At 49.6% G+C, this 25,205-nt stretch overlaps 1 protein-coding gene across 1 annotated transcript in view; it reads right to left on the bottom strand.

The window, feature by feature from the left end:
* Positions 1–25,205, bottom strand: part of PITPNM2 (phosphatidylinositol transfer protein membrane associated 2) — a 131,098-nt gene that overhangs the window by 22,510 nt on the left and 83,383 nt on the right. Inside the window, 3 exon segments of the mRNA XM_032471697.1 lie at positions 1,100–1,221; positions 2,236–2,450; positions 9,795–9,967. Coding sequence (XP_032327588.1) covers positions 1,100–1,221; positions 2,236–2,450; positions 9,795–9,872 — 415 coding nt within the window. The 5' untranslated portion in view covers positions 9,873–9,967.

Raw genomic sequence — 25,205 nt, 5'->3', positions numbered from 1 at the left:
GGGAAACAGGACTGGGGCCTGGTGGGACCTGGGTAGGGGGTGTGACCGTGACTCCGGGAAGGACCACCTCTTGTCACATGCCTCCCCCCTCAAGTCAAACCACGATGTTGGGCTGGCTCCGGAGGTACGTGTGTGTCAGACAGGGCTGCACAGACGCCTGGCGAGGAGGAACTCAGGACAGGGTTTGTGGCTCAGAGAGCCCTTCTTTCAGACGTGTGAGGACAATGGCACCTGGGACTCTCCCCCCACAGGCCCTGGCTGTCTCATCTCCTTGGCTTGCTGGCACTGAGCCTGGGCTGTGGTTTACAGATGCGGATATTGGCTCCACCGAAACCAGCGAGGGATCAGGGGCAGCCTGAGGGCAGCAGTGTGTGGGGAGGGATGGACATCCTTCCTGAAGCAGACCACATGCCCAGCCCGCCCAGAGAGGCAAGGGCCACCAAGGGGAAGGCTGGGACTCAGAGACCATGGTAGGAGGCCGCTGGAGGGAGCCCGCCGCTGGCCAGACAAGAGCTGCAAGAGGGCCTGCGTCATGCTGGGCCCTTCCTTCCTGTAAGGGTAGAATGTGCCCCCACCCCAAATGCATACATTGGCGTTCTGGCCTATAGGACCACAGAATGTGACCTTATTTGGAGACAGGGTCTTTAAAGAAATAATCAAATTAAAATGAGGTCATTAGGATATAGCTAATTCAACATGACTAGTGTGATTTAAGAAGGATGCAGACATGCACGCAGGGAGAGCATCATGTGAGGATGAAGGCAGAGACTGGGGTGATGCCTCTATAAGCCAAGGTACACCAAGGACTGCCAGGAGCCACCAGAAGCCAAGGGAGAGGCCTGGATGGAGGGGAAGGGCTGAGGTGGGAAAGGCACTCAGCCTCAGGGTGCACATCAGGAAAATGGGGCCAAGGAGGCCTGTCCTGCTCCCCCCACATGGTGCCCCCTACCACGCTTGCCTGGACTCTAACCTCCCCACCCAGGAGCCAGTCTGGAACCTGCCAAGCAGAATCGAGGGGCCCGTGGGTAGGGAAACCAGGAAGTTGGCCCTGCAGGGCTCCTGCCCCGCCCAGGATGGGAGCGTCAGGTTGGACGGTTACCGATTGTCAGCTGGTTCTTTTCCACAGGAGACAGGCTGAACACGTTGGGGTTTTCTCCAGCATCAGTTTTATAAAAGGTTTCGATGTCAATGGAGAATTTCTCCACAAAAGGGCAAGTGAACCTGTGGGGGAAGGCGAGTGTCCATCAGGACCCAAGCTAGCGAGGTGGGCATGGGTGGCGGGCGGAGGTGGGGGCTGGAGCCATGGTCCAGACACATCTGTCCCATCCACCTCCTGGACCTTCACCTCGTCCTAAGGAGAGCTCAGTCCAGGTTGCGGGTAGGGATGAGTGGGGGAAGAGGAAGTCATTGCAGGAAGCTGCCAGCAGCCCTGGGTCCACATGTGTGCGGGATACTGCCGAGCCGGCTGAATCTGGACCAGCCCTCCGTGTCACATGCCACCCCGTCCCCTGTCCCCCAAGGAACCAGGTCTGGCAACAGGGAAACGGCCCCTCTCTCTTGGCTGGAGATGAGCTCAGAGGAGGAAACTGCTGCTGGGAAGAGGAATAACCTGAATGGATACTCTGGCAAGTTCCAGGCCCTCACCAACGTGGGCAAGATTCCTGGGGACTCCACCTGCTCAGCAAGTGGGTGGCCAGCTGGGAGCAGCCCCCTGTCTGTTCTAACTAAGCAGTGCTCAGCTATACTGGGCACAGAGGGGGCACAGAGTGAAGAGCCCCCTACCACGGGGAGCCAAAGAAAGCCCTGCTCAACATGATTTGTTATAAAACATAGTCCTAGTCACTGAAAGCCTCAGGGTTCAGGGAATCTCTGGACCATCTGGTCTACCCTCAGTTCGTGTTTCTTCCCAGCTGATGGACTGTCCTGCATTCCCAGGTGAACATTAAAGTAAGTCTGTATTCCTCGAGTTTGCCAGATGGCAAAGGGGTTTCAGATGGCCCTTGCTGGACTCAATTCCTTCCTGGTCTGCCCCCAGTGGCAGGCTGGGGGGCATCTAGGGGTACTCCCTTCCCTCTCCCGCCCGTTCTCTGAAGGGGGTAATGGGGGGCCTTCAGGGGATCACTGAGAAGGGAGGCTCAGCTCCCTGGGAGCCTGGGCCCCTTGGGGTGTGGGGATCAAACCTGTCTGGAAGACTAGCCCTCAGGATCTGTGCCACGGGGGTGAGGGCAGGCTCACCTGGTTCGGGTGTAGGGGTAGGCGTTCCAGGACTCCTCCACCACGCGCAGGGCCGCCTTGGGCAGGATGGAGCGGAACCAGCTGGGGATGTGCATGCCCACATGGTACACCTTGTGCGTGTACTGCCCGGAGCCGCCGGGGCCGTCCGTGTACGGCCGGTTCTCCAGGATCTCCACGCCGCTGCCTTCGCCGAACGTCTCGTTACGGCTCTTCTTCTGTGGGGACAAAAGCAGCGGGGCGGGTGGGTCCAGAGCACTCTGCAGAAGGGGAGGGGCTCGGGAGACCGGGTGAATGGGAGGAGGGGCTTTGGCCAACCAGGCTGGCTCCTCCCACGTCACTTCAGGACCACCCCTACAAAGAAAAACCCTGGTTCCATGTGCCCCAGCACTCGTGCAGAAGACTGAATGGACCACGGTTCCTCTCCCAGCCCAGTACTGCATGTACAAATTCGTCCATTCTGACTTTGTATGTCCCAGGACTGAAAGTGTTCCCAAGGTCAGGAACAAGACGAGGAAGCCGGCTTTCCCACTTCTATTCAACATTGTGCTGGAGGCTCTAGACAGAAAAATTAGGCAAGAATAGAAATAATAAAAGGCATCCAAATTGAAAGGAAGAAATAAAACTATCTCAGTTTGCTGATGACACACTCTTATACATAGAAAAGCCTAGAGGATCACCCCCCCCCAAAAAAAAACTGTTAGGCCTAGTATATAAATTCAACACAGTTGCAGGATGCAAAATCAATACACAGAAACAAATAATGCAGAAATGAAATAAAGAAATCATTTCCCTTCACCATAGGATCCAAAAGAATAAAATACCTAGGAATAAATTTAACCAAGGAGGTGCAAGACTTGTATAGAGAAAACTGTAAAACATTGCTGAAAGAAACTAAAGAAGACATAAATAAATGGAAAGACATCTATACTCATGCATTGGAAGATTTAATAGTGTGAAGATGTCAGTAGTCCCCAAAGCACTCTACAGATCCCATGCAATCCCTGTCAAAATCCAACAGCATTTTTGGTAGAAAGGGAAAAACTAATCCTAAAATTCACATGGAATTTTGAGGGATCTCACATAGCCAAAACAATCTGGAAAACAAAACAAAACAAAGTTGGAATGAAGACTCACATTTTCCTATATCAAAACTTACCACAAGACTATAGTAATCAAGACAGTGTAGTCCTAGGGGGGAGGGTATAGCCCAAGTGGTAGAGAGCATGCTTAGCATGCGCAGGGTCCTGGGTTCAATCCCCAGTACCTCCTCCAAACATAAACAAATAAATAAACCTAATTACCTACCCCTTGCAAATTTCTTTTTTTAAAAAAAGACAGTGTAGTACTGGCATAAGACAGATCTATGGACTGGAGATTAGAGTCTAGAAACAAACCCACAGATCTATACGCTATATATATTGGTTTCAAACAAGGGTGCCAAAACCATTGAGTGGGGGGAAGGGACAGTCTTTTCAACAAACACTTCTGGGACAATTGGATATCATGTACAAAAAAATGAAGTTGGACCTACTACCTCATACCATATATAAAGATTAACTCAACATGGATCAAAGACACCCTTGTAAGAACTAAAGGTACAGAACTCTTAGAAGAAAACCTAGCGGCCAAGCTTCATGACCTTGGGTTTGATAACGGTTTTTCAAACACGATACTAAAAGCACAAGCAACCAAAGAAAAAACAGCTAAATTGGACTTCATCAAAGTTAAAAAAAAAAAAAGCAAATTTTTGTGCATTAGGGGACACTATCAAGAGAATGAAAGGACAACCGACAGAATAGGAGAAAATTTTTGTAAATAATATACCTGAGAAAGGACTTGTATCCAGAATACATAAATAACTCTTAACAACTCGATGACAAAGAAACAAATAACCCAACTCAGAAATGGGCAGAGGACTTGACTAGACATTCCTGCAAAGAAGACATACACAGGGCCAATACCCACGTGAAACATGCTCAGCGTCCCTGGTCGTTAGGGAAATGCGAATTAAAACTACAATGAGATAGCACTTCACACCCACCTGGATGGCTGAGAAGACGGACAGTAACAAGTGTTGGTGAGGCTGTGGAGAAATTGGAAGGCTCATACTTCACTGGTGGAAAAAATAGTGCAGCTGCTGTGGAAAATAGCTGGGCGGTTCTTCAAAAAGTTGAACATTGTGTTACTATATGACCCAGTGATTCCACTCCTAGATTCACATCCAAGAAAATGAAAAGATTCACAGAAACTTGTACATCAATGTTCAGAGCAGCACTATTCACAATAGCCAAAAGGTGGAAGCAACCCAAGTGTCCATGAACTGATAAATGGGTAAACAAATTATACCTATGCAGTGAGATACGATTTGGCCACAAAAACAAATGAAGTTCTGACACATGCTACTACAGAGATGAACCTTGAAAACACGCTGAGTGAAAGAAGCCAGACACAAAAGGCCACATACTGTGTGATTCCATTGATACGAAGTGCCCAGAATAGTCAAATCCATAGAGTCAGAAAATAATTATTGGCCCACGCTCAGGGGCTGGGGGAAAGTAGAGAGAGACTTCTTTTTGGGTGATGAAAATGCTCTAAAATTGTGATGGTTTCACAACTCTGAAGATGCTAAAAGCCCCTACGCTGCGCACTTTAAATGTGTGAAAGGTGTGGTGTGGGACTCACATCTCAATAAATCTGGTATAAAACAAAACAAACAAACCAACCAGAACCAGTTCTGCCTCTAGTACTAAGATTTCAGAGAGATCAAACACAGAAGGCGAGCAGGGGCCTCAGAGGCACCACCCAAGAGAAACGATGCTTGGGTCACCTCTAAGTGTCTCTCTGTCACAAATATCCTTTCTAGTGCCCAAAAGCTCAGGTTTCTGCTTCTGCACAGAACCTCGTGGTCAAGGTGCTGGTGACTTTAAGCTCAACATTCGTTTCCATGGTGACATGACGGCATTGCCAAGGCCATCTTCGGTCAGCTTCCTGAACAGCAGGTGTGCGCACGCTTACACACAAGCACACACCCCTGAATGCATGCACACACACACACGCACACGTGTGCACACACACGGGAATTCCTAGCAGCACCGCCTCACCCTTGGGCACACAGATGTGCTATTTCTCCGTGGCCAGAGCAATTAAGTACCCTTCAGGAAAAAAAAAATAGACCCTGGTTGAGGTCACAGATGGGGTCAGAACAGGGATGTGCCATTCCTCGCTCTATAAAGGAGCTCCTGGAATATGGCCCAGGTTCCATAATGAAAACAGCAACCATTTCCTGGACACGTTCCAAGCTCCAGCCTCTTACAGTAGCTTTGTTTATTAGTGGCTATGCTAAGTGCTTGGCGTGTTCTTTCTCCTCTAGTTACTGCAACAACACCTTGAGAAAGATGCCTTCGATGTACAGATGGGAAGGTGGAGGCTCAGAGAGGTGGAGTGAACTGCCCAAGGTTACACGGTTACACAGTGGCAGGGCCAGGACTTGACTCAGGCCTGTTGGATTCCAGGGCCTGCCCACTCAAAGCATGGAGCACCTCAATGCTTTAGGACCTGCCCTAAATCCAGGATGATCTCGAGATCCTTAATGATTTACATCTGCAAAGACTCCATTTTCAAATAAGTTCACAGTCTGAGGTGCTGGGTGGATGTGAATTTTAGGGGGGACACTAGTCAACCAGCAGCCCCTGTGAGTGAGCTTCAGCCTGCCTGTGGGAAAAAGAACAGTACCCTGAGGATCCCACACCTGCCTTAGAGGTGAGCCCCCTGCCACCTCCTGCCCAACCCCCAGCTCTCAAAGCCAAGCCCTTGGCCACATGAGCCTTCTGGAACCACCATGTTCCCCAGAATGTGGCTGACTCCCCAGGCTAACCTGGCCTGGCCGCCGTAAGGTGCAGACGTGTGTGTGTGTGTGTGTGTGTGTGTGTGTGTGTGTGTGTGTGTGTGTGTGTGTGTGTGAAGGATGGGGAAGAGGGCTGTGGAAGGCGGAGGGAACAGGCTTTGGAAGCAGATGGGGGCAGGACATCTCTGCTTCAACCCTCAACAGCTGTGACTTCAGAGAAGGTAAGAGCTGTGTGAACTAGAAGATCTCCAAGTCCAGTGGAAGAAACAGCCAGCTACGCCTGCAGACAAAGCCTGGCTGCATTGGGCCAGCTGTGCATCCTTGGGCAACTTCCTTGACATCTCTGAACCTCAAGCTCTCATCTGTAAGCTTGTGGATGAATACCACCACCTCTACGGGTCCAGTGAGAATTAAAGCAGGTGACATGTGTCAGGCTCTCGGCAACCAGGCTACCATCATCATTTGTGGTGGCAATGGCTGTGGTCACTCACAGGAGATGGGTACGGTGGGCCGCTCAGGAGCAGGAGGACCACAGTTAGAGCATCAGAGCCACTGGCACCCAGACTGGCCCCAGCCTGTACTGCCTGCACAGCACACTGGTGCCTCTGCATAGTAGATGCTGGTAAAGATTGGTTGAATGAACAAGTGAATTCTGGTCCCAACTGTCATCAGTTCCCTCTAAGCCTGGGCACCTCCCTCAGCTTCGGAGCTGGCATCCCGGGAGCTGACTCCTGGTTCCCTTCTGGCAATGGCATCCAAGGGGCGGCGGGCGGGCCTCCCCTGGCACAGCCGAGGCTTTGTCACTACACTTGGCTCGTCTCAAATCACGCTGACCTTCTCAGCCCACACTGGAAACCACTGCCCATCCCTGACAACCGTTCCCATAAGCCATGCTGTGGTGCCTTCCCTGGAGACTACAGATGGATGGGCAGGAGAGACAGGCTCAGCTCCCTGGGGCATGCACGCCCAGGGCAAGGCCTGACCCTGACCCCTGCTTACCCTGCTGATACAGGCTGGGTGGGGAACCCTCGCTTCCTCTTCCCTCTTCTCCCCCATCCCTGAGGCCTGGGGGATGCAAGGGAGGAGCCTGAGCCACCAGGGATCCGGTGCAGAAAAAGCACTGGATGAGGGGGCGCGGGTGAGTAACGGATTCAAAGACCAAGAATCCCTCACCAAACCTGCAGCTCACAGAGCTGTCCAGGGTCCTGGCCGAGCCGCTTCTGATCATGCCCTGTTTGCTGGGCACCTCCTAGGATGGAATGCGCTCTCCTAGCCAAATAAGTTTTTCTTTTCTTTTCTTTCTTTCTTTTCTTTTTCTTTTTAATTTTTTTAACCTTGAACAACATGTACATTGAATGCAGGTCAAGCAGGTATGAGGCAGTTTGACATGTGAGTCCATCTCGTTCACAACCTCAGGGGGCAGGTAGCTCACTCAGAAGGCAGGCCCCTTCCTAACTGCCACCCCAGCTGGTAAGTGGGATCAGTGGGCAATGAACTAAGGTCTTGTTCTTTCTTCCACAAAAATGAAACTGCCCCACCCTTTATGGCCCATCCATCTCAAAAGGCCCTGCTCAGAACGGACACCCCTCCTGGAGCACTGGCCCCAAGCCCATGCGAGCCCCGGGCTCCCTGTCTCCCGTCCGGCTGCTGTGGCCTGTACTCAGTGGGCTGCATATGCACCCATCTCCCCGCAGGCAATCCCGGAGTGTAGAAAGTGCTTTTCATTCATCTCTGTAGCCCAGCCCTTGGCCCAGGCTGGCCACAAGAAAGTCTGGTGAATTTAACTTAGTTCTTTAACAGTTTTATGTATGACTGACATACAGTCAACCATATATCTCTAAAGGTACAGCTGGTGAGATTGTGACATATGTTCACACCTGTGAAACCATCACACGGTGGAGATGCTGGGCTTGCTCATCACCCCCACAGTGGATGGAGCCCTAAGAACACCAGGACCAGAGGCAGGTGGGCTTGGAAGAGCCAGCACACACAGGCAGCCCCGGGCCTGCAGGAGGCACCACATAGGAAGCTGTGTGATGTTTCACATTAATTGGAGCCATAAGGATAGACGTTTAGGAAAAAAAACCTTAAAACAGGGGGTGAAGATGGCAGGTGTTTTGAGGAGCCCTGAGCCAGAGGTGATTACATACTCAAAAAAGCTTAGGGGTATCCTGGAAGCTGCAAGTCAGTCCCCTGGGATTTTGATGCCTTTGGACCACCGGGCAGAGCTGAGGGCTGCCTGCTGTGGTCCAGGGCTTCCCCGGCTCGGTGAGGGGTTGGGGAGGGAATTAAGAAGCCATAGAACAAACAGCGCCTTTGGCAGATCAGCCTGGTCCTTGAACAGCCTGAGTGATTTCCAGAGTGTTCAGAGCCGGGGGGCTAAAGAACGTCTCTCCTCTCCCCACTCTCCAGGAATAATGACAGGGTGAGTGGTTCAAGAGGGAATTGAGTGGCGCTTCTGAAGCAGCATGCAGCCAACAGCCCCCACCAAAGAGGCTGAGTTCGCCTTCTGTTCTCATCCCAGTCAAGCTTCCGACACTGAGAACCTGGTCAGACTCTACTAGGGATGGAGGTGGAGACCCTGCCAGGAGGGGCTCTCCCTGCCCTGATGGCCCCACCATCAGGGGCTGCCCCGAGGCATCTGTGTAACCAGAAGAGCCAGAGCCAGGCTGGGAGTAGGTTCTTAGTCACTCCTCCCACTGAGAGGAAAGCTGCTAGGCCAGGCAAAGAGCTGGGGCACTGAGGATGAGCAGGAAGCTGGCAGAGAAGCTGGGATGGGGACCCCCATGGAGCAGGACCCCAGCAAGTGGGAGCTATGGGCACCTCGATCCTAGGGCTCCCTATCCTGGGTTCCAGGTTAGTCAGGCACTGAGTGGGGAGGCCAGCAACATCTGGGGTGGGGTGGTCATCTCTGGTTTGTCACAGAGACCTGTCATCCTCATAGTCATTTGTAACTCTAAATCAGCCACACAGCTGACATCGGTCTTGCAAGTAGCCTAGGGTAGTGAGGAGAGTGTGCGCCTAGAGCTGGGAGGCAGGCTGTGTGCTTCTGGGTAAGGCATCTAACTTCTCTGGGCCTTGTACCTTCCTGTCTGTCACATGGATTGCTATGGACTGAATGTTTGCGTCCCTCGCCCCCACCCCCCAAATTCATATGCTGAAGCCCCAACCTCCAACGTGCTAGTGCTAGGAGGTCAGGCCTTTGCGGGGTGATTAGATCATGAGGGTGGAGCCTTCACCTTGCAGGAAGACACCGTGGGAAGGTGGCCATCTGTAAGCTAGGAAAAGGACCTTCACCAGACACCAAATCTGTCAGCAACTTGACCTTGGACTTCCCAGCTTCTAGAACCGTAAGAAATAAACGTCTGTGGTTTAAGCTGCCCAGTTGGTAGCACTGTGTTACACAGTCCAAGCTGACCAAACACCAGAACAGTACCTGGACCAGTCAGAGGATGGGTGTTAAGCACAGAGAGTGTTAGACTTGTTAGGGCCGTGAATACAGTGTTGGCGAGACAACCCAGTGCCACAAACCTCCACGGTGTGTTGCGTGTGCCTGGCATCGTGCTTGGAACCCAGAGCTCCAGAGCAATTTAGATATTTGCCGGGGGCCTGCTGGGCGGGTACTGCTGTGAAGGCCACAGAGCCACCCGCCCCACAGGCAGGTGTTGAGAGCCCCTGTGTGCATGGCAGGGCCCTACCCGGCCCCACCACCCACCTGTATCATGTACAGCTGGGCAATGCGGTACTCCTCCACGGTCATCGGCAGAGGAATCCGATATTCCTTTATAATCATCTTGGAGTCCAAGCCTTCCCGTCGATGGGGAACTGCGTGTTCGGACTTCTAGGCGAGATTCCTTAAATAACCATGACAAAATTCACCAAGGACCCCTGAGAGAGAAAGAGAGACAGGAGAGTCACTTTCTGCAAAGGCTGGTGGGTACAATAGCGCAGGAAGGGCCTAGTCCAGACCTTAGGCTAGAGTTCTGGTTTCAATTCAGCCATAAGCCCACTGTATGACCTTAAGCCCACCGTGTGACCTTGAGCAAGTTCTCTCACCTCCCCAGCCTCCACTTTCCCTGTTTGCTCAGCAACTGTGGAGAGGACGTGTGTAAACTCTGATCAGCCACGGGGGAAATAAAAGATTGTCATCCTGGTAGCATGGGCCAGGCGAGGGCAGGGCACTGCCTCCCCTAAGAGCACAGAGGATGCGCTCTTGTCTCACGTGCAGCTCTAACAGGCTATGGCTTCAGCTCCTCCATGTTCTGGAGTAGCTGGAGGTAGGCACAGTGATGGCAGCAAGTCACAATGGCTGGCAAGAAGGCAGGACAAACAAAACTAGGAAAAACAGACGCGAGAAATTTAAAAATCAGCAGTCTGGGACTTGCCGGCATCGGGGCAATCGGTTCTGCTCCTGTCACTGAGCGCAGATGGCAACACTGCTTCCTGGCAGGAGATCTCGAATTATCCAAAAGAGGTGATCTTAAGTGTGGTTTCCTTTCAACCCAACACCAACTGCTTCTTCTTTTTTTTTTTTTTTTTGGTCTTTTTTGGGGGGTTGGGGGTAATTAGGTTTTATTTATTTATTTATTTCTTAATGGAGGTGCTGGGGATCGAACCCAGGACCTCGTGCATGCTAGGCACACGCTCTACCACTGAGCTATGCCCTCCCCTCTGCTAACTGCTTATTGGTACCTACTCTATTGCTGACATTGGGCTAAGTCTTGGAGGGAGAAGAGGAAAATAAGATACATGGGTAGATTCCCGAGCATGTGAATTGTAGCTCAGTAAAGCTATTTAAAAATACAAGCAAGCAATGTATTCATAGTAGCTTGTCTTTCAGATGACAATATATTTGATGAAGACTTGGACCTAACGCAATCATATTTAAAACTAACAAAAAGTGCTAGAAGGAGGCATACTCTCGGTGATCTGCAAAGTGATTTCATATCATACCTATCATAATCTGTCCCCCGGATGGAGGGGGCTTTGCTGTGAATATATCTGGTTCCCCCCAGAGAGATTCGATGCTGTTAAATGGAAACTGAGTGATGGTTTCCAAGATAGGCAGTGGCAGAATCAGGATAGTACTTAGAAGGACCATGCTGGGGACAGCAGCCAGTGAGAATTCACAGTGACTGGAGGCAGGATGCTGGCTAAGTGATAAGAATAAGGGTCTGACCAGGCAGGCAGCTGGCCCCAGGCACCGTGTGTACGAGGCCTGAGCATCACCCAGGCACTAACACATTACTTGATAACTAACAAGACTGGGGAAAGCACATATACCAGGACTCTTATGACAATCAGTACATAAGGCTGAACGATATTCTTTAATAAACCACCTAAGGAAAAAGACAGAGGGCCAGGGTGTATATAAATGGGACAGAGGCAGCTCCTGAATTATTAGCCTAAAGTGACCCCTGGTTGTTTACTTCTTTATAGCAGGCAGGACTATTAGCCCCTCAAAGCTCTCAGCACCACACTCAACTTCTCACATATCCAATTGCTTTAAATACAGTCCAGATAAACATCTTTTTAGCCAGTTAGAATTCATATACTTTACATACCCCAGAAACTGCACCCAACATCTGCTAGCCACAGATAAGACAAACCCTGGGTCCATAAAAGACCCCAAAGAGGGCGTTTTGCAACCCAGAGGCTCTCCATCGTCTGAATGATGTCACCTAGACACGGGAGCCCCCTGGTTGACACCCTCCTCCCTTTCTGGGCAGTGGTCCCACATCTCTGTATCTGGAAGGCCTCTTGCTGGGAAGAACTTTTCCACTCAGTGCCATCCAGGAAAGCTTGTCATTACTACCCATTCTGGTCCTGTCCCTTCCCTGATCAGCCCTGGACCCCTGACCTTACCACAGAGGGAGGACTCAACTCTCCAGAGGCCGTGATCGAGTGCAAACATCATCGCTAACCTTCCTGAAGGTGTGGGTCCAGCCAACAGCTGAGAGGGCATGTGGGTTCGAAGCCTGAGTTGAAACTGTCCAGGAGGATGAGAAAGCAGAGGCTGTGAGCTGCCCGGACTCAGCCCTGCGACCTACAGGCCCACACACGTCTGGCTGGGGGCTGAGCCCACAGGAGAGAAGAGTGATGGCCCAGAGCCCCCATGGCACCACCTCCTTCCACAAGAGGGTGTGAAACAAGACCCTGGGCTCTGCTGGGGTGGCAAGGCACCCAGGCTGACACCCCCAGAGGGTAGGACAGGCACCGGATTTGGGACCCTCCTGACACAGACAAAGGAGAGAGAACTGGATGCTTGGGAGAGGCTGGAGGAAATGAGGATTGGAGACAGGAAAGGGAAAACCTAGGTTCAATAAGGGCCATGTTTCCTAAGCTTTTGTGGGCTCCTTCTGCTGTGCAGGATAAATGCAATGACCTAGAGTGACCCCCAGCCAGTCCCATGTCGTCATCCAAATAACAGAGAGGTCAGATGCTAACGAAGAGGTCAGACGCAATCTCTAAATGGTCTTGAGAAACTCTAGGAGTCGAAGCAATCTGCCCTTTGGGGTCTTAGTGGCTACACGGTAAACCAGCCGCCCACACACAAGTCAGACCGAGTGTCCATTCATTTGCTCCCTCCAGCCCACCAGGCCCTGGGGCAGGATGTGGGGATGGGTTACACTGATTCCTAAGAACTGAGCACACGCAGAGATGCAACTGTACATCATGGAATGGAAGAGCAGTGAGAGCTAATGGGAAAATCACGCCAATACGCTGTTTCTATGACAGAACCTAGTTTTCCAGGTAAGGGAGTGTAATGGGGCTTGGGAGGGAGGAGAGACAGGGAGGAGATGGTCCTAATACAGAGAGTCAGAGACCTAAAGAGCTTCTCTGTGAACCACAGTGAATGCGTGAACCCCAAAGCCCAAGAGAGCTGGAATCCCTAGTATTTCCTGCATGCTTCTCTTGAGAAGGCAGTTAGAGAACCATAATCAGAAGGGAGCCCACGTGGGTCCCAGGCATGAAGGCTGGGGGTGCTAATTAAGAACATGCATCACACGAGGAACCATCCAAAGACTTCAGAAAAGCAGTTCTCCATCGACTCAGAGAAATTACAGACATAATCTCTTAGACACTGGTTGGGGCAGAGGAGTGGAAGGAAGGAACTACAGAAATGTTACAAAGAAATTATTGGGTAACAAAAAGAGCAGAAAGCTGAAAGCTGATTTAGCAGAGCTCAGGGGAGAAACATGAAAGAAAAATAAACACATCACAGATATTTTTTTAAAAGCCATATTATAAGCAATGAATAAAAAGGAAAAGCACAGTGTAAACAACTAGAGATGGGTGGGTGAGCTTGAGGAACTCACATGAGATTAAATGGAGAAGATTAATATGACCAAATGACAGTCATGGGAGGCAAAAGGAACTCCAACGCATATATAATTGTTATGTTTCTCTGCAAAAATAGAATAATAGAATGGGGTGGGGTGGGGGGAGTATTCAAATATACAATGAAAAAATTCCATGAAATAAAAAAGAATTGATTTTGCAGATTAAGTGCCATTCTGTGGTTCAGGCAAACTTGATAGTATTATGAACACCAAGACATCCTTAGAAAAGTTATTGAGCCTAAAGGATAAAGAAAGAATCACTTAAAGAGGGGGCACAGGGAGATGGGTAGAGTAGAATCAGAATCCTCCACAGCAACACAATTTCAGAAAACAGTGCAGCAGTATCCTACAGAGTTCTAAGAGGAAGGAATTAGGAACCAGAATTTTGTACCCAGCTAAACTGTCCATTCAAGTAAAAAGTTAATAGACATTCTGAAACATGAATTTAGGGGCTCAGACATCCGTAAGTTCTTTTAAAAAATTACCTGATGCTAAAATCCAACCAAAAGATAAATAAAAATAAGTTCGTCAATGGAGGAATCCTGGTGAATAGTGAGTTAATACTTTTGAAATTATGGCAATTATGGTTATTAAATAGAATATGAAAACCTTGACAATGTACACAAATAATACACCTAATGAAAATTAAGAGTGGTAGAACAGAGGTGGAGGATAATTTCCTCAACTTCCATAGCATGGAAGTTGATTCATTATGTAGGTTAACAAGTTAATGAGGGGTGAGTAGTCAGAGCACAGGAATTTGCAGGGCGGTGGAAATATTCTGTATGCTACTACACTGGTAGATTAATATCATTGTACCTGTGTCAAAACTCAAAGCACGTATGACACAGTGTCCCTAATGTAAACTATGGACTTTGGGTGATAATGACATGTTAACGTAGGGTCATTGGTTGTAACTAACGTACCACTCTCTTGGGGAATGTTGATAATACGGGAGGCCGAGCATGTGTGGGGGTGGAGGGAGAACATCGAAAATCTCTGTACCGTCCTCTCAATTTTGCTGTGAATTTAAAATTGCCCTAAAAAATAAATTTTATTAATGAAAAAAATTAACAACGCCAACGTTTTAAAAGTTTTTCTCTCAGAAAGTCGATTAGAGGTTATCAGGGGCTGGGGAGACAGGGTAATGGTTGGGGGAGGTCATTGTTTAGCAGTTATGGAATTTCAATTTTGGTGATGAAAAAATTTTGGGAATGGTGATAGTTGTACAACACAGTAAATGTACTAATGCCTCAGAATTGTATACCTGAAAATGGTTAAAATGGAAAATTTTGTGTTACAAATAGATATCTATCACAATTTTTTAAATTAATGTAATATGCCAAAAATTGTGAATTATATTAGTATGTGAATTATAGCTAATAAAGCTGTTAAAATTTTTCCCCTTTTTTCTCATCTTCACTTTAACCCTTTAGGAACTATTATCATTTATGATAAAGAAATGTTTTTCTGAAGTTTAACAATTCTCTTCTGTTTCATTTTAGACGCATGCAAATAAGGTGATTTGTCTTTGATTAAATTCAAGTAAAATTAAATTTGATTTTTATTTTAAATATGTATGTAGTCTGATCTTTTTTTTTTTTTTTTTGAGTTCCTACTACTCTGATTGTATATGTCTGTATACAGTCTGGAATGACATTCACTGCCTGCTGGTGAGGGTTATCTCAGATTGATGGAATTCTGGGCAACTTTTCCTCACACTCTTCTGTGTTACTCGGTTTTTCACAAGGCAGCAGCAGCCGAGTATGAGGAGTGTGTATAAAAGCGGCCGGAGAAGGGCAGTCCGTGTGGTTGTTACAGTGATAGACTCTGAGCCAGACCTTCTGCCACCCCCAGCAGTGACCGTGGCCAAACTGTTCAATCTCTTTGCTGTTTCATTTGCTCTCCTACAGAACAGCGGGTGGGAAGAGCTCCGCCCCATCGAGCTGGCTCGCGGATTCAATGAGATAATGCACATAAAATGGTCAGCCCCGTTGCCCCCAGCGCTCAGCTAGCGGTGAGGAGGTGCTGCTGTGCTGAGCAGGGTCTGGAGGGCGGGTGCCTGGGCTGCTAGGAGCAGGGGTGGGTGCAGACGCTCAACCCACCGTCATCAGGGAGACACAGCCCAGCTCCCGGGGCACCAGCGTCCGAAGGACGACGGGTCCCTTTGGCTTTGCTGCCAGAATGTGGACCCGGTTTGGGCCCAGGAGTCCCCTTATGTTCTTCTGGGCTGAAACTGAAGCAAAGCGGGGCACAGGCAGATCCCAGCCCCACAACGAGAGGGGCAGTGTGACTTGGTGTCTGCCTGTCCCCTGAGCTGCCGCACCCAGCGGCTGAGCCCTCAGATGATCTCATTACACCCACTCTGGCTGCCTGGGCTTGCGAGGCAGACACACATTTCATCTCCGTCCCTGCTGGAGTCACGATGGGCTAGACAGAATTATATTTTACTGCCTTCCACGGGGCAGCTTTTGGGGCTGGAATAATGAGCGGGAAGAAAGAAACACACAAGAGGCCCTCCTGTGCCAGAAGCCACCCCCCCCACCCCCGTCCAGGGAGAACATGGATGGACCCCTGGAGGGCCTCAGACAAGGCATCCGTCTCTAGAAGAGTCTCGGGCTTCCAGAACCCCTGTATCAGGACCTAGGAGGAACCCCCAGCCCCAGTGTCCATCGGTGTCTTTGAGGAAAGAGAAGGGCCACGCGACGTCTGAGTGGGGCTACCTGGCATGGCGATCAGGGAGGCCACAGCAGGTGGGACTAGCCCTGGACAAAGTGTGCAGCCCAGGCTGTGTTCTGCCTGTGCCTGGAGCCCTGGCCTGGACGCTCGGCAGGGTGGGGCGCAGTAGGGTCCACCCTCCTCCTCCTCTGGCAGCCTGTCCCCCCAGAAGCTCCATGGGAAGACAGAGAAAAGGGCCTGCAGTTGACTGAAAACATCTAATTTTGCCTAAGGACTCAAAGGCAGGACACCTTCCTGGCCTCCCCAGCTGGGAGCCCAAAGGTTTTCAGGGACCCCCAGGGCATGGTCAGTGAAGACTGGTGGATCATTAGGGTCTGGCTCAGAAGGATGGGCAGACCGAGCAGGGAGGAAGGCAAGACGGCTCCATCAAGCGGAGGCCGTGGCGAGACACCCTCACTGGGAGGGGAAGCAAGAGAATTGAGTTTACAGAACCTAATCTGTTTTTCCATGATTAGCTGGGATTTGACGTCACAGATGGAATTTAGGAGTGAGGCTGTGCAGAGACAACAGAGGATGGAATCCATCCAAACGCAATTCAGCTGCATTCTGGCCATTAGGTCTGGAAGCTCCTCCAAGCCAGGCCAGTGGAGTCTATCTAGATGTTTGCAACAGTGGGGAGGGCAGCTGGCGGGGAAGGGAGCGCCCCCGGCAGCTTCAGGGGCCTCTGGTACGTTTGGAACATCCCTTCTGGCTCCGCTGGGCTCTCTCCCGCCTTCTCTAGGAAAGCCCCCTTCTTCTGCTCTCTGCTTCCAAACCTGCTGGCCCCCAATCAGGGGCCAAAGTGAGTGATATTAAAAGAACTTCATCTACCCCCATGTGGGTGACTTCCACCCCTCCCTCCGGTCTGACCACCTATGTCTGCGGAAGGCAGCTCCAGATGAATGAGGGGGCCTTGAGGGGGAAGGGGCAGTTCCTTGCGCCCTAGGGACCAGCTCCCAGGCCTAGGGTGGGGTGGGGGAGTGTGTGTATGAAGTTAGCACCGATTAGCTGCCTCTCTGTCCCTTGGGGGTAAAAGCAGGAGCAGACACACCACCCCCACCCTGAGAAAGTCTGATCTAGAAGGAACAGCGGGGGAGTGTGGGAGGGTTCCAATCTCTGCCCGCACAGCAGTTTCACCTTTATCTGTTAGACACTGGGCTTTGACCAAGATTTCTTTGGGAGAAACACTACAGGACCTCCTGGTCCAGTCCAACCCTCACTTTATAAATAGGGAGGCTGATGTGGATTTCACAGACGGGAAGAGCTGGAGGACACAGACCCTCTCCATGTCCTGGACCCCTCTGAGAGGAGGACATGGCTCCCCCTGCAGCCTGAGCACTGAGAGGGCCCCACAGAGTCCCAAAGCCCTGAGCACCCCTTCAGCCAGTGACTGAAGGCCATAAATCTCATTGTTGTAAGCCCGCAGTGCCAACCTGGGGATGACTGCCAAGCCACTGCAGGACTGTCATCAGCCCCCACGGGATGGGGTTCACGTGGAGGCACTGCAGAGTGTGCAGTGCTCTGCAGGCTGGGACTGAGGGGTGGTGGGGGCGGGACCCTTGGAAAATGCTTGAGGGGCAGGCCGCATTTCACCTGTGACATCTCATCCCAAACCGCAGCCAGAGGACTCAGCAGCGAGGGCGTCTTATCACTATGGTGCAGAGAGCAAGGCGAGCCAGAGGAGGCTGGCGCCCTGCTCAAGGACAGCCGCCAGCCAAGGGCGATCGGCACCCCGGTTTCATGACTCCCACTTCCTTGCCGGGCCTGCCAGCTCCAACCCCGCTTGTCGGGGAAAGGTGAGAGGAGATTTGCATGGGAGGAAATTAAAACTGAGACCCAGATCCTCCAAGAGGAGCATGAAGGGGCAGCAGCCTGAATTTGCCACTGCCCTCCCCCCACCGGCTACTGATCGCCCTTTGGGGACCCTGCTGGTCACTGCCCCTGCGACCATCCCCACACTGGCCTCCAGGGCGGGGCTCCCCACAGTTAGCACTGAGTACAGCTCAAACAAGGTGGGGCCACCCAAGCACCTAAGGTCCTGTGTCTGGGCCTTAGAAATGAGCAACCCTCTAGGGGAGAATGTCCCCCAGCTCCTGGGGCAGAAAGAAGGAGAACCCACCCCTCCAGATACCTGGGCGCAGGGAGCTCCCCCAGGCGGGGAGGGCTCTGGGCAAGGGGTGTCAGCACACCATCTGTCAGCAGGCAGGGGCTCTGCCACAGGCTGTGCCCCAAAGCGTCTCCGCTCATTTAATCCCCCAGGGGACAGACGCTTTTGGGCACCCATGTTAATAGGAGCCAGAGCTGGGATTCTCACCAAAACTGGGGCTGACCCCTCGTATGATGAGGACGATGTGATAACGACAACATGAAATAAATATCGGCGACAATGAGAGCCACCAGGGCCCAGGGGTCACTTCATGGGCCAGCCTGGGCTCTAGGTTTTGGTGGACACCCAGGTGGGCCCAGCACCTGGCATTCCTGCTCCACTGGCCCAGCTCCTGCACTCCCCCCCGCCCCAGCTACGTCATGCCTTCTCCCGGATGGTTCCGCTTCTTTATTTCCTCAAATTCCCACCACGGAATCCACCAAGCCACCTGCACCTGCCACTCCTGCAACAACGGGTGAGCATCTCGGCTCCCAAAGGAGGTCAATCCCTCCATGACTCTCATTCTTGTCATTTGAGGACCTTCTCCTGATAAGCAGAACTGAATAGACATTTTTCCGAAGAAGTCACACAGATGGCCAACAGGCGCATGAGAAGCTGTTCAGCATCACTAATCACCACGGGACTGCAAATCAAAACCACAGTGAGATACCACCTCACACCTGTCAGAATGGCCATCAGCAAAAAGACAAGAAATAACAAGGGTTGGCAAGCATGTGGAGTAAAGGGAACCCTTGCACACTGTTGGTGGGAATGTAAATTGGTGCAGCCACTATGGAAAACAACATGTAGGTTCCTCAAAAAACTAAAAATAGAACTACCATATGATCCAGCAATACCACCACTGGGTATATAGCCAAAGAAAATGAAAACAATAATTCGAAAAGATACATGCACCCCAATGTTCATAGCAGCACTATTTACAATAGCCAAGATATGGAAGCAACCTACGTGTCCATCAACAGATGAATGGATAAAGAAGATGTGGTATATGTACACAATGGAATACTACTCAGCCATAAAAAAGAACGAAATTTTGTCACTGGCAACAACATAGATGGACCTGGAGGGTATTATGCTCAGTAAAATAAGTCAGAGAAAGAAAATACTGTATGTTATCATTTATATGTGGAATCTAAAAAGAAAAGGAATAGAAGAGAACAGAAACAGATTCACAGATATAGAGAACAAACTAGTGGTAACCAGCGGGGAGAAGAAAGGGGGGAGGGGATGAAGAGGTACAAACTACTATGTATAAAATAAATAAATTACAAGGATATATTGTACAGCACAGGGAACATAGTCAATATTTTATAATAACTTTAAATGGAGTGTAATCCATGAAATATTGAATCACCACATTGTATACCTAAAACCAATATAATATTGTAAATCAACTACAGTTTAATTTAAAAAATAAATAAAAATTAAAGAGCAGGAAAAAAAATAACCTTCTTCTAAGTTACCTCTCTCCTATCAGTATCTACCTGCCCCTCTCCTGCCGCCCCCGTCCCCCATCAGCACGCAGACATGCTGGTGACAGCTCCCATATTTACAAAAACCAAACAAAAACCCCATAGCTTGCGCTCTCATTTTTAAGCTAATTTTTTTGAGTTATAATTGACATACAATATTCATCAGTTTCAGGTGTACAACACAGTGATCTGACACCCCGTCCCCCAGCTTTCTACCCCGACTTCCTTCTCTCGGAACCACCCCATTTCTCTGCTCCCTTTTACAGCAAAACTCCTCAAAAGTTAGCTATTCTTGCGGTTTCTACTCCCTCACCTCCCAATGTCTCTTCAGCCCACCACATCTCTGAAACTGCGTCGGTCAAGGCCAGCTATGACCTCTGTGGGGCTAAGCTGGTGGCCAGCTCTCAGTCCTCGTGTTCTGAACCTCATTAACTCCTGCATTTGACGCATACTGAGGGAGGCTCTGTGGCTTGCAGGCAGGTAGCATGACCCTGGAATAGATTTCTGCCTGGAGAATGTTTCTTTTTGAGCTGAGCAAACACACCCCACCAGCAAACCTCCACTCGGAGCCGGCTGTGTGCAAGATTCCAGCACCCAGGCTCTGAGCCAGCTTATTTAGGGCCTGTCAGCCATCAGCTGCAAATTATGATTTTTGTTTGTTTCCAGAAAAGAAAAGCTGCTGTTGTGCAGCCTGCACATAGCCCCGAAGGGCTGGCCTCAAATCTGGAGGGGCACCACCCCACGTTGGGAGTTTTAGGAGCCAGCATCCCTGGTCTCGTCCCCCTAAGCCCATCTTATTCAAGCACCCCAAGGCTCTGTGCCTCCACAGCACCTTCTGCAAAACCTGCAGCCCAATGGGGCGCAGGCCCAGTGCTTTCTAGGTGTCACGGCGGAACATTAAAGCCCTTTAGCTTCGAGAAACTGCCCACAGTTCCCAATAGTGCCTAAAACCGTGTTTCCCAAACTTGCTGGATCCCAGGAATCAACTGGAGTGCTCTCTGAAGACACAAACTGTGGAGCAAAGGAAGGGTTAGAGACCAAGCTCCACTCCGCCCCAGCTGTTTACACGCACTGCGAGGGGGGTGCACGGACAATAACCACTTCATCACGCCCTGCGCCCTGCCACGTGGAAACCAGATCTTCTGCTTGGTGTCTTGGCGTACAGATCCCTTCAATCATGTTACACATCCAGGCTACATGAATAAACTATGACTTACTTAATCCTCACAACTGCCTTGAGTTAGATATATTACCCCCATTTATCTATTTATTTAATTGAGATGTAATTTGAATACCATACGATTCACTCTTCCAAAGTGTGCAATTCAGTGGGTTTTGATATATTTACAGAGTTGTGCAACCACCACCACTGTCTAATTCCAGAACATGCCTCATCCCTAAAGGAACCACCATACCATCATCACTCACTGTCCTCCCCCGTCCCCACCTCCCCAGGGATGTTTTTATCTGCTTCTTGTCCCTATGCATTTGCCTATTCTGGACATTTTATTTAAATGGAATCATACAATAATGTGGCCTTTAGTGTCTGGCTTCTTTCACTCAGCATCATGTTCTCAGGGTTCATCCACGCTGTAGATTGCATCAGTCCCTCACTCCTTTTTGTGCAGAATAACGTTGTACTGGCAATTACGCCCATTTTTATGGCTGAGGAAACTGTGGCTCAGTGTCATATCTCGTCCCCCTCGCTCAGTACGTGTTGGAGTTGGGTTTATCTATCTTACTGTGCAGCCAGGATAGAAATAACTTAAGAACCGAACAACTGTCGCCTAAATTTGTAACAATCTATATAAATATATACCCCTAGCACTGATAATAGCATTTTATGGTTTACAAATGCTTTTAGCTTCATCCTTTTGCTTTTGCAGATCAATTCGCCAAGGTGGAAAAGGCAAGTGTGCCCCATTTTTGGAAGGAGTCAAAAACGTTAAGTGGCGTATTCAAGGCTAGAGACATTTACGGATGGATTAGCCGTGGCTGCATCCGAATCTAGATACAGTGTGAGCAAACAGGTTTAACGTTTGCTTAAAGCAAAAACTGTTTGTTTAAAGCAAAACCCTTTAATGCGTTTTTACAACGATGCATGATTTGGAGAAATCATTTTTGGGTTTTGTTTTCTTTCAGATTATTTTGTAATGAGTGCAAACCTTGGAGCTGAGGGGCAGCCCATGTAAGCTCCGTCCAAGAGTGAGTACTTGGCTTTATTTGACTGTTTCTGACTGATCTTGGAAATAAAGGTTGATATTTCTTTCCAAATAGGCTCCTCGGTTCCAGCCCAAATTTGCTGCATTGCAGAGTAAGGGACGTGGGAATATGCATCTTTAATCAGTTCCTTCGGTGGCTTGTGAAAACAGGAAAGTGCCTAGAAGCTAAAATCTCAACTCCATAACCTAGCAGGTAAAGGCCTTAAATTCCAGTCTCAACAAGCCCCTCCAACTTCCCTTCCTAGCAAGAAAGCTGACATTGGGGTCCCTCTAAACTTCATGCATCCAGTGGTGTTTGCCAAGCCAGATGTCAGGCACTGTGCCGGGGGTACAAGGGCCCGAGACGGCCCTCAGGGAGTCCCCAGGCTACTGCGGAAGATGGACATTGCATTAGGCATCAAAGACCTGGTGGGGAATATTATTCAGCCTTAAAAAGGAAGGAGAGTCTGACACCTGGGCCCTGCCTGCTTGCCTGCCTCCCTATGTTCCAGCCACCTGGGCTGCCTCCTTTCGCGGACCAGGCTAATTCCCGACTCTGGGCATCTGTCATGCGGATTAAACGCCCGTCCTCCAGGCCACCGCACAGGTGGCTCTCCGTCGTGCTCCAGGCCTCAGTCCAGAAGCCATGTCCCCTCTGTGGAGGGGCCTCCATTGCCTCTGGCTCACCACACTCTGGAATGGTCTGATTCACTTGTACCTGCCACCCCTTCCCCACAGCACCGCTGACCCCACACCAGGGACCTCGCCTGTCTTGTTCGTGGCTAGAAGGGTGCCCAGGCAGGTGCACAGAGGGCAAAGCTGTCCTGTTCGCCTTTTCATTCTCAGCAGGTGCTGGGGAGCTGGCACTTAGTAGGGACTCGGAAAGGCTTGTTTGGCAAACATTCACACAGCCCCATCGACAGGCAGATCATGCCGCGAAGCAGCCAAAGTGCTAATTACAAACTGCTCCGTTAGCTGTTCCCCAAAGCAACTAAAGGATTCTCCAAGAATAGCGTACCTTCCCTGCCACGTCCCTGGAAGAACAAACTGGGTTTCTTGACAGCGTCTGTGACTCAGACTGTTCGTGGAGCCCGACTTGCCTCTCCCTAACAGTGCGCACAGGGGCTTAAACCTCAGACAGACAAAGAGAGGGCTGGATGTTGTTATCCACGGCGCGCGGGGAGTGTGCGGGTATCTGGGGTATTTGGGAGAGACAAGCACAGCCTTGGATGAGATACAGAAAAGCCAGGCAGCCCAAACAACCTTGAGAGGCTGCCACCCCCTTCTCAGATGTGCACGGTACATTACAGTTTATAACACTCAGTCAGTCAGTGCTCACAAGCAGCCAGGGCAAGGCAGGAAGAAGAAAGCCCAGAGGGGCTGAGTCATTTGGTGAGGCCACACAGTGAGTCAAGGGCAGAACAGCACTTGAATCCACATTTCCTGATCAGTGATCGAGGTCTTGATCTACTGTACAAGGGTTAGCAAGGGTCCAGGTGCCTCTGGCTCCAATGATTGGGTCCAAATGCTCAGTGCAGAAGGGAGCAAGCAGGCAGAGCTGGATGCTGGGCCAAAAGGCCCAGCAGTGTCCCCAAGAGGAGGTATGCACATGTGCACGTGCAAATCCCTGTGTCCGCACAACTTTGCCCAGGCCTCGCTCCATCTCACCGTGTGAGCGGTGTGGCCTTTACAGCCAAGTCTCCCAGGGCTGCCACGGAACACAACATGCCTGGAAAGTTTCCCAGGTAACAGGTTCTTCTTTACAGAGTTATTAGCTTCCCTTCATCACCCCACAAAATCCTCCGCCTGATGATAGATGCCGTCCCTTCCCAGGCAAGGAGAGAGGAAGGAAAGAAAGCACAAATTAAAAAAAAAAAAAAAAACTAGTGAAATTTAGAAAGCCCAGTGGGTCTATAACTTGAGAAGAGAAAGCATCAGAGGTAGCTGGGTTGCCTAGTTCAGTTGCACAGGTTGTGCACTGCCCAAATCCAAGCAGTGACATTCTCATGGACTCTCTTGAGTTGGACAGTACAGGGAAAGGGCCCTGCCTGATTTGGAGGAATGTCTTCAGTAGTCTCAAGGTCCACTCCTCACTAACACCAAGCATGAAGACCCATCAGTTCTCAGGAATTGAAGCCCAGGACCTGAGAGAAGAATTAGCTATCTTTACTGTGCTAAGTCTCACATACTTTGCCAGCATTTTCTCCCCTTCTCTCCAAACTACTCTCCATTCTTACCTCTGTCATTCATCAGTTCTGGAAAATTCTCAGTAATTATCTCTTCAAACATAGCCTCTGGCTTATTTTTCTCTTCCCTTTTGGGAACGCTGATTAGATGAATGTTAGCTGTTCTTCTTCTCCGTGTGTCTTATCTTCTCTGCCGCTTCCTCTCTTCCCAGTGTTGTATCCTGGGAGACTCTTCACACTGGCTTCCAGTCACTAATCCCTTCTTCAGCTGTGACTGCTCTCCTAGTAAAGGTCTGCTTTTCGTTGTCAAATCTGCTTCTTCATTTGTTACAGCTTTTTATTCCTGTGCATATTTTTTTAACTGAAGTATTGTCAGTCTACAATGTTGTCTTAATTTCTGGTGTACAGCACAGTGATTCACTGTTTATATATATATATTCCTCTTCATATTCTTTTTTTAAAATATAGTTTTCTGTGCTATACAGTAGAAACTTGTTCATATTCTTTTTCATTATAGGCTATTACAAGGTATCGAATATAGTTCCCTGTGCTGTATAGTATAAACTTGTTGTTTATCCATTTTATATATAGTAGTTGGTATCTGCAAACCTTGAACTCCCAAATTATCCCTTCCCACCTCCTTTCCCCACTTTGGTAATCATAAATTTGTTTTTTTATGTCTCTGAGTCTGTTTCTGTTTTGTAAATAAGTTCATTTGTCTCATTTTTTAAAGATTCTACATATAAGTGATATAATATGGTATTTTTCTTTCTCTTTCTGTCTTACTTCACTTCATATGACAATCTCCAGGGCCATCCATGTTGCTGCAAATGGCATTTTTTTTTTTTTAGCTGAGTAGTAGTCCATTATGTATGTATACCACATCTTCTTTATCCAGTCATCTGTCAATGGATGCTTAGGTTGCTTCCATGTCTTGGCTGTTGTAAATAGTGCTGCTGTGAACATTGTGGTCCCTGCACATACTTTTGACCAAATGTATCAAACATAGTCATTTTATCGGCAAGACCTAAATATTGCC

Source organism: Camelus ferus, chromosome 32 (assembly GCF_009834535.1).
Source record: "Camelus ferus isolate YT-003-E chromosome 32, BCGSAC_Cfer_1.0, whole genome shotgun sequence".
NCBI lineage: Eukaryota > Metazoa > Chordata > Mammalia > Artiodactyla > Camelidae > Camelus > Camelus ferus.
This window is presented reverse-complemented; position numbering and strand designations above follow the sequence as displayed.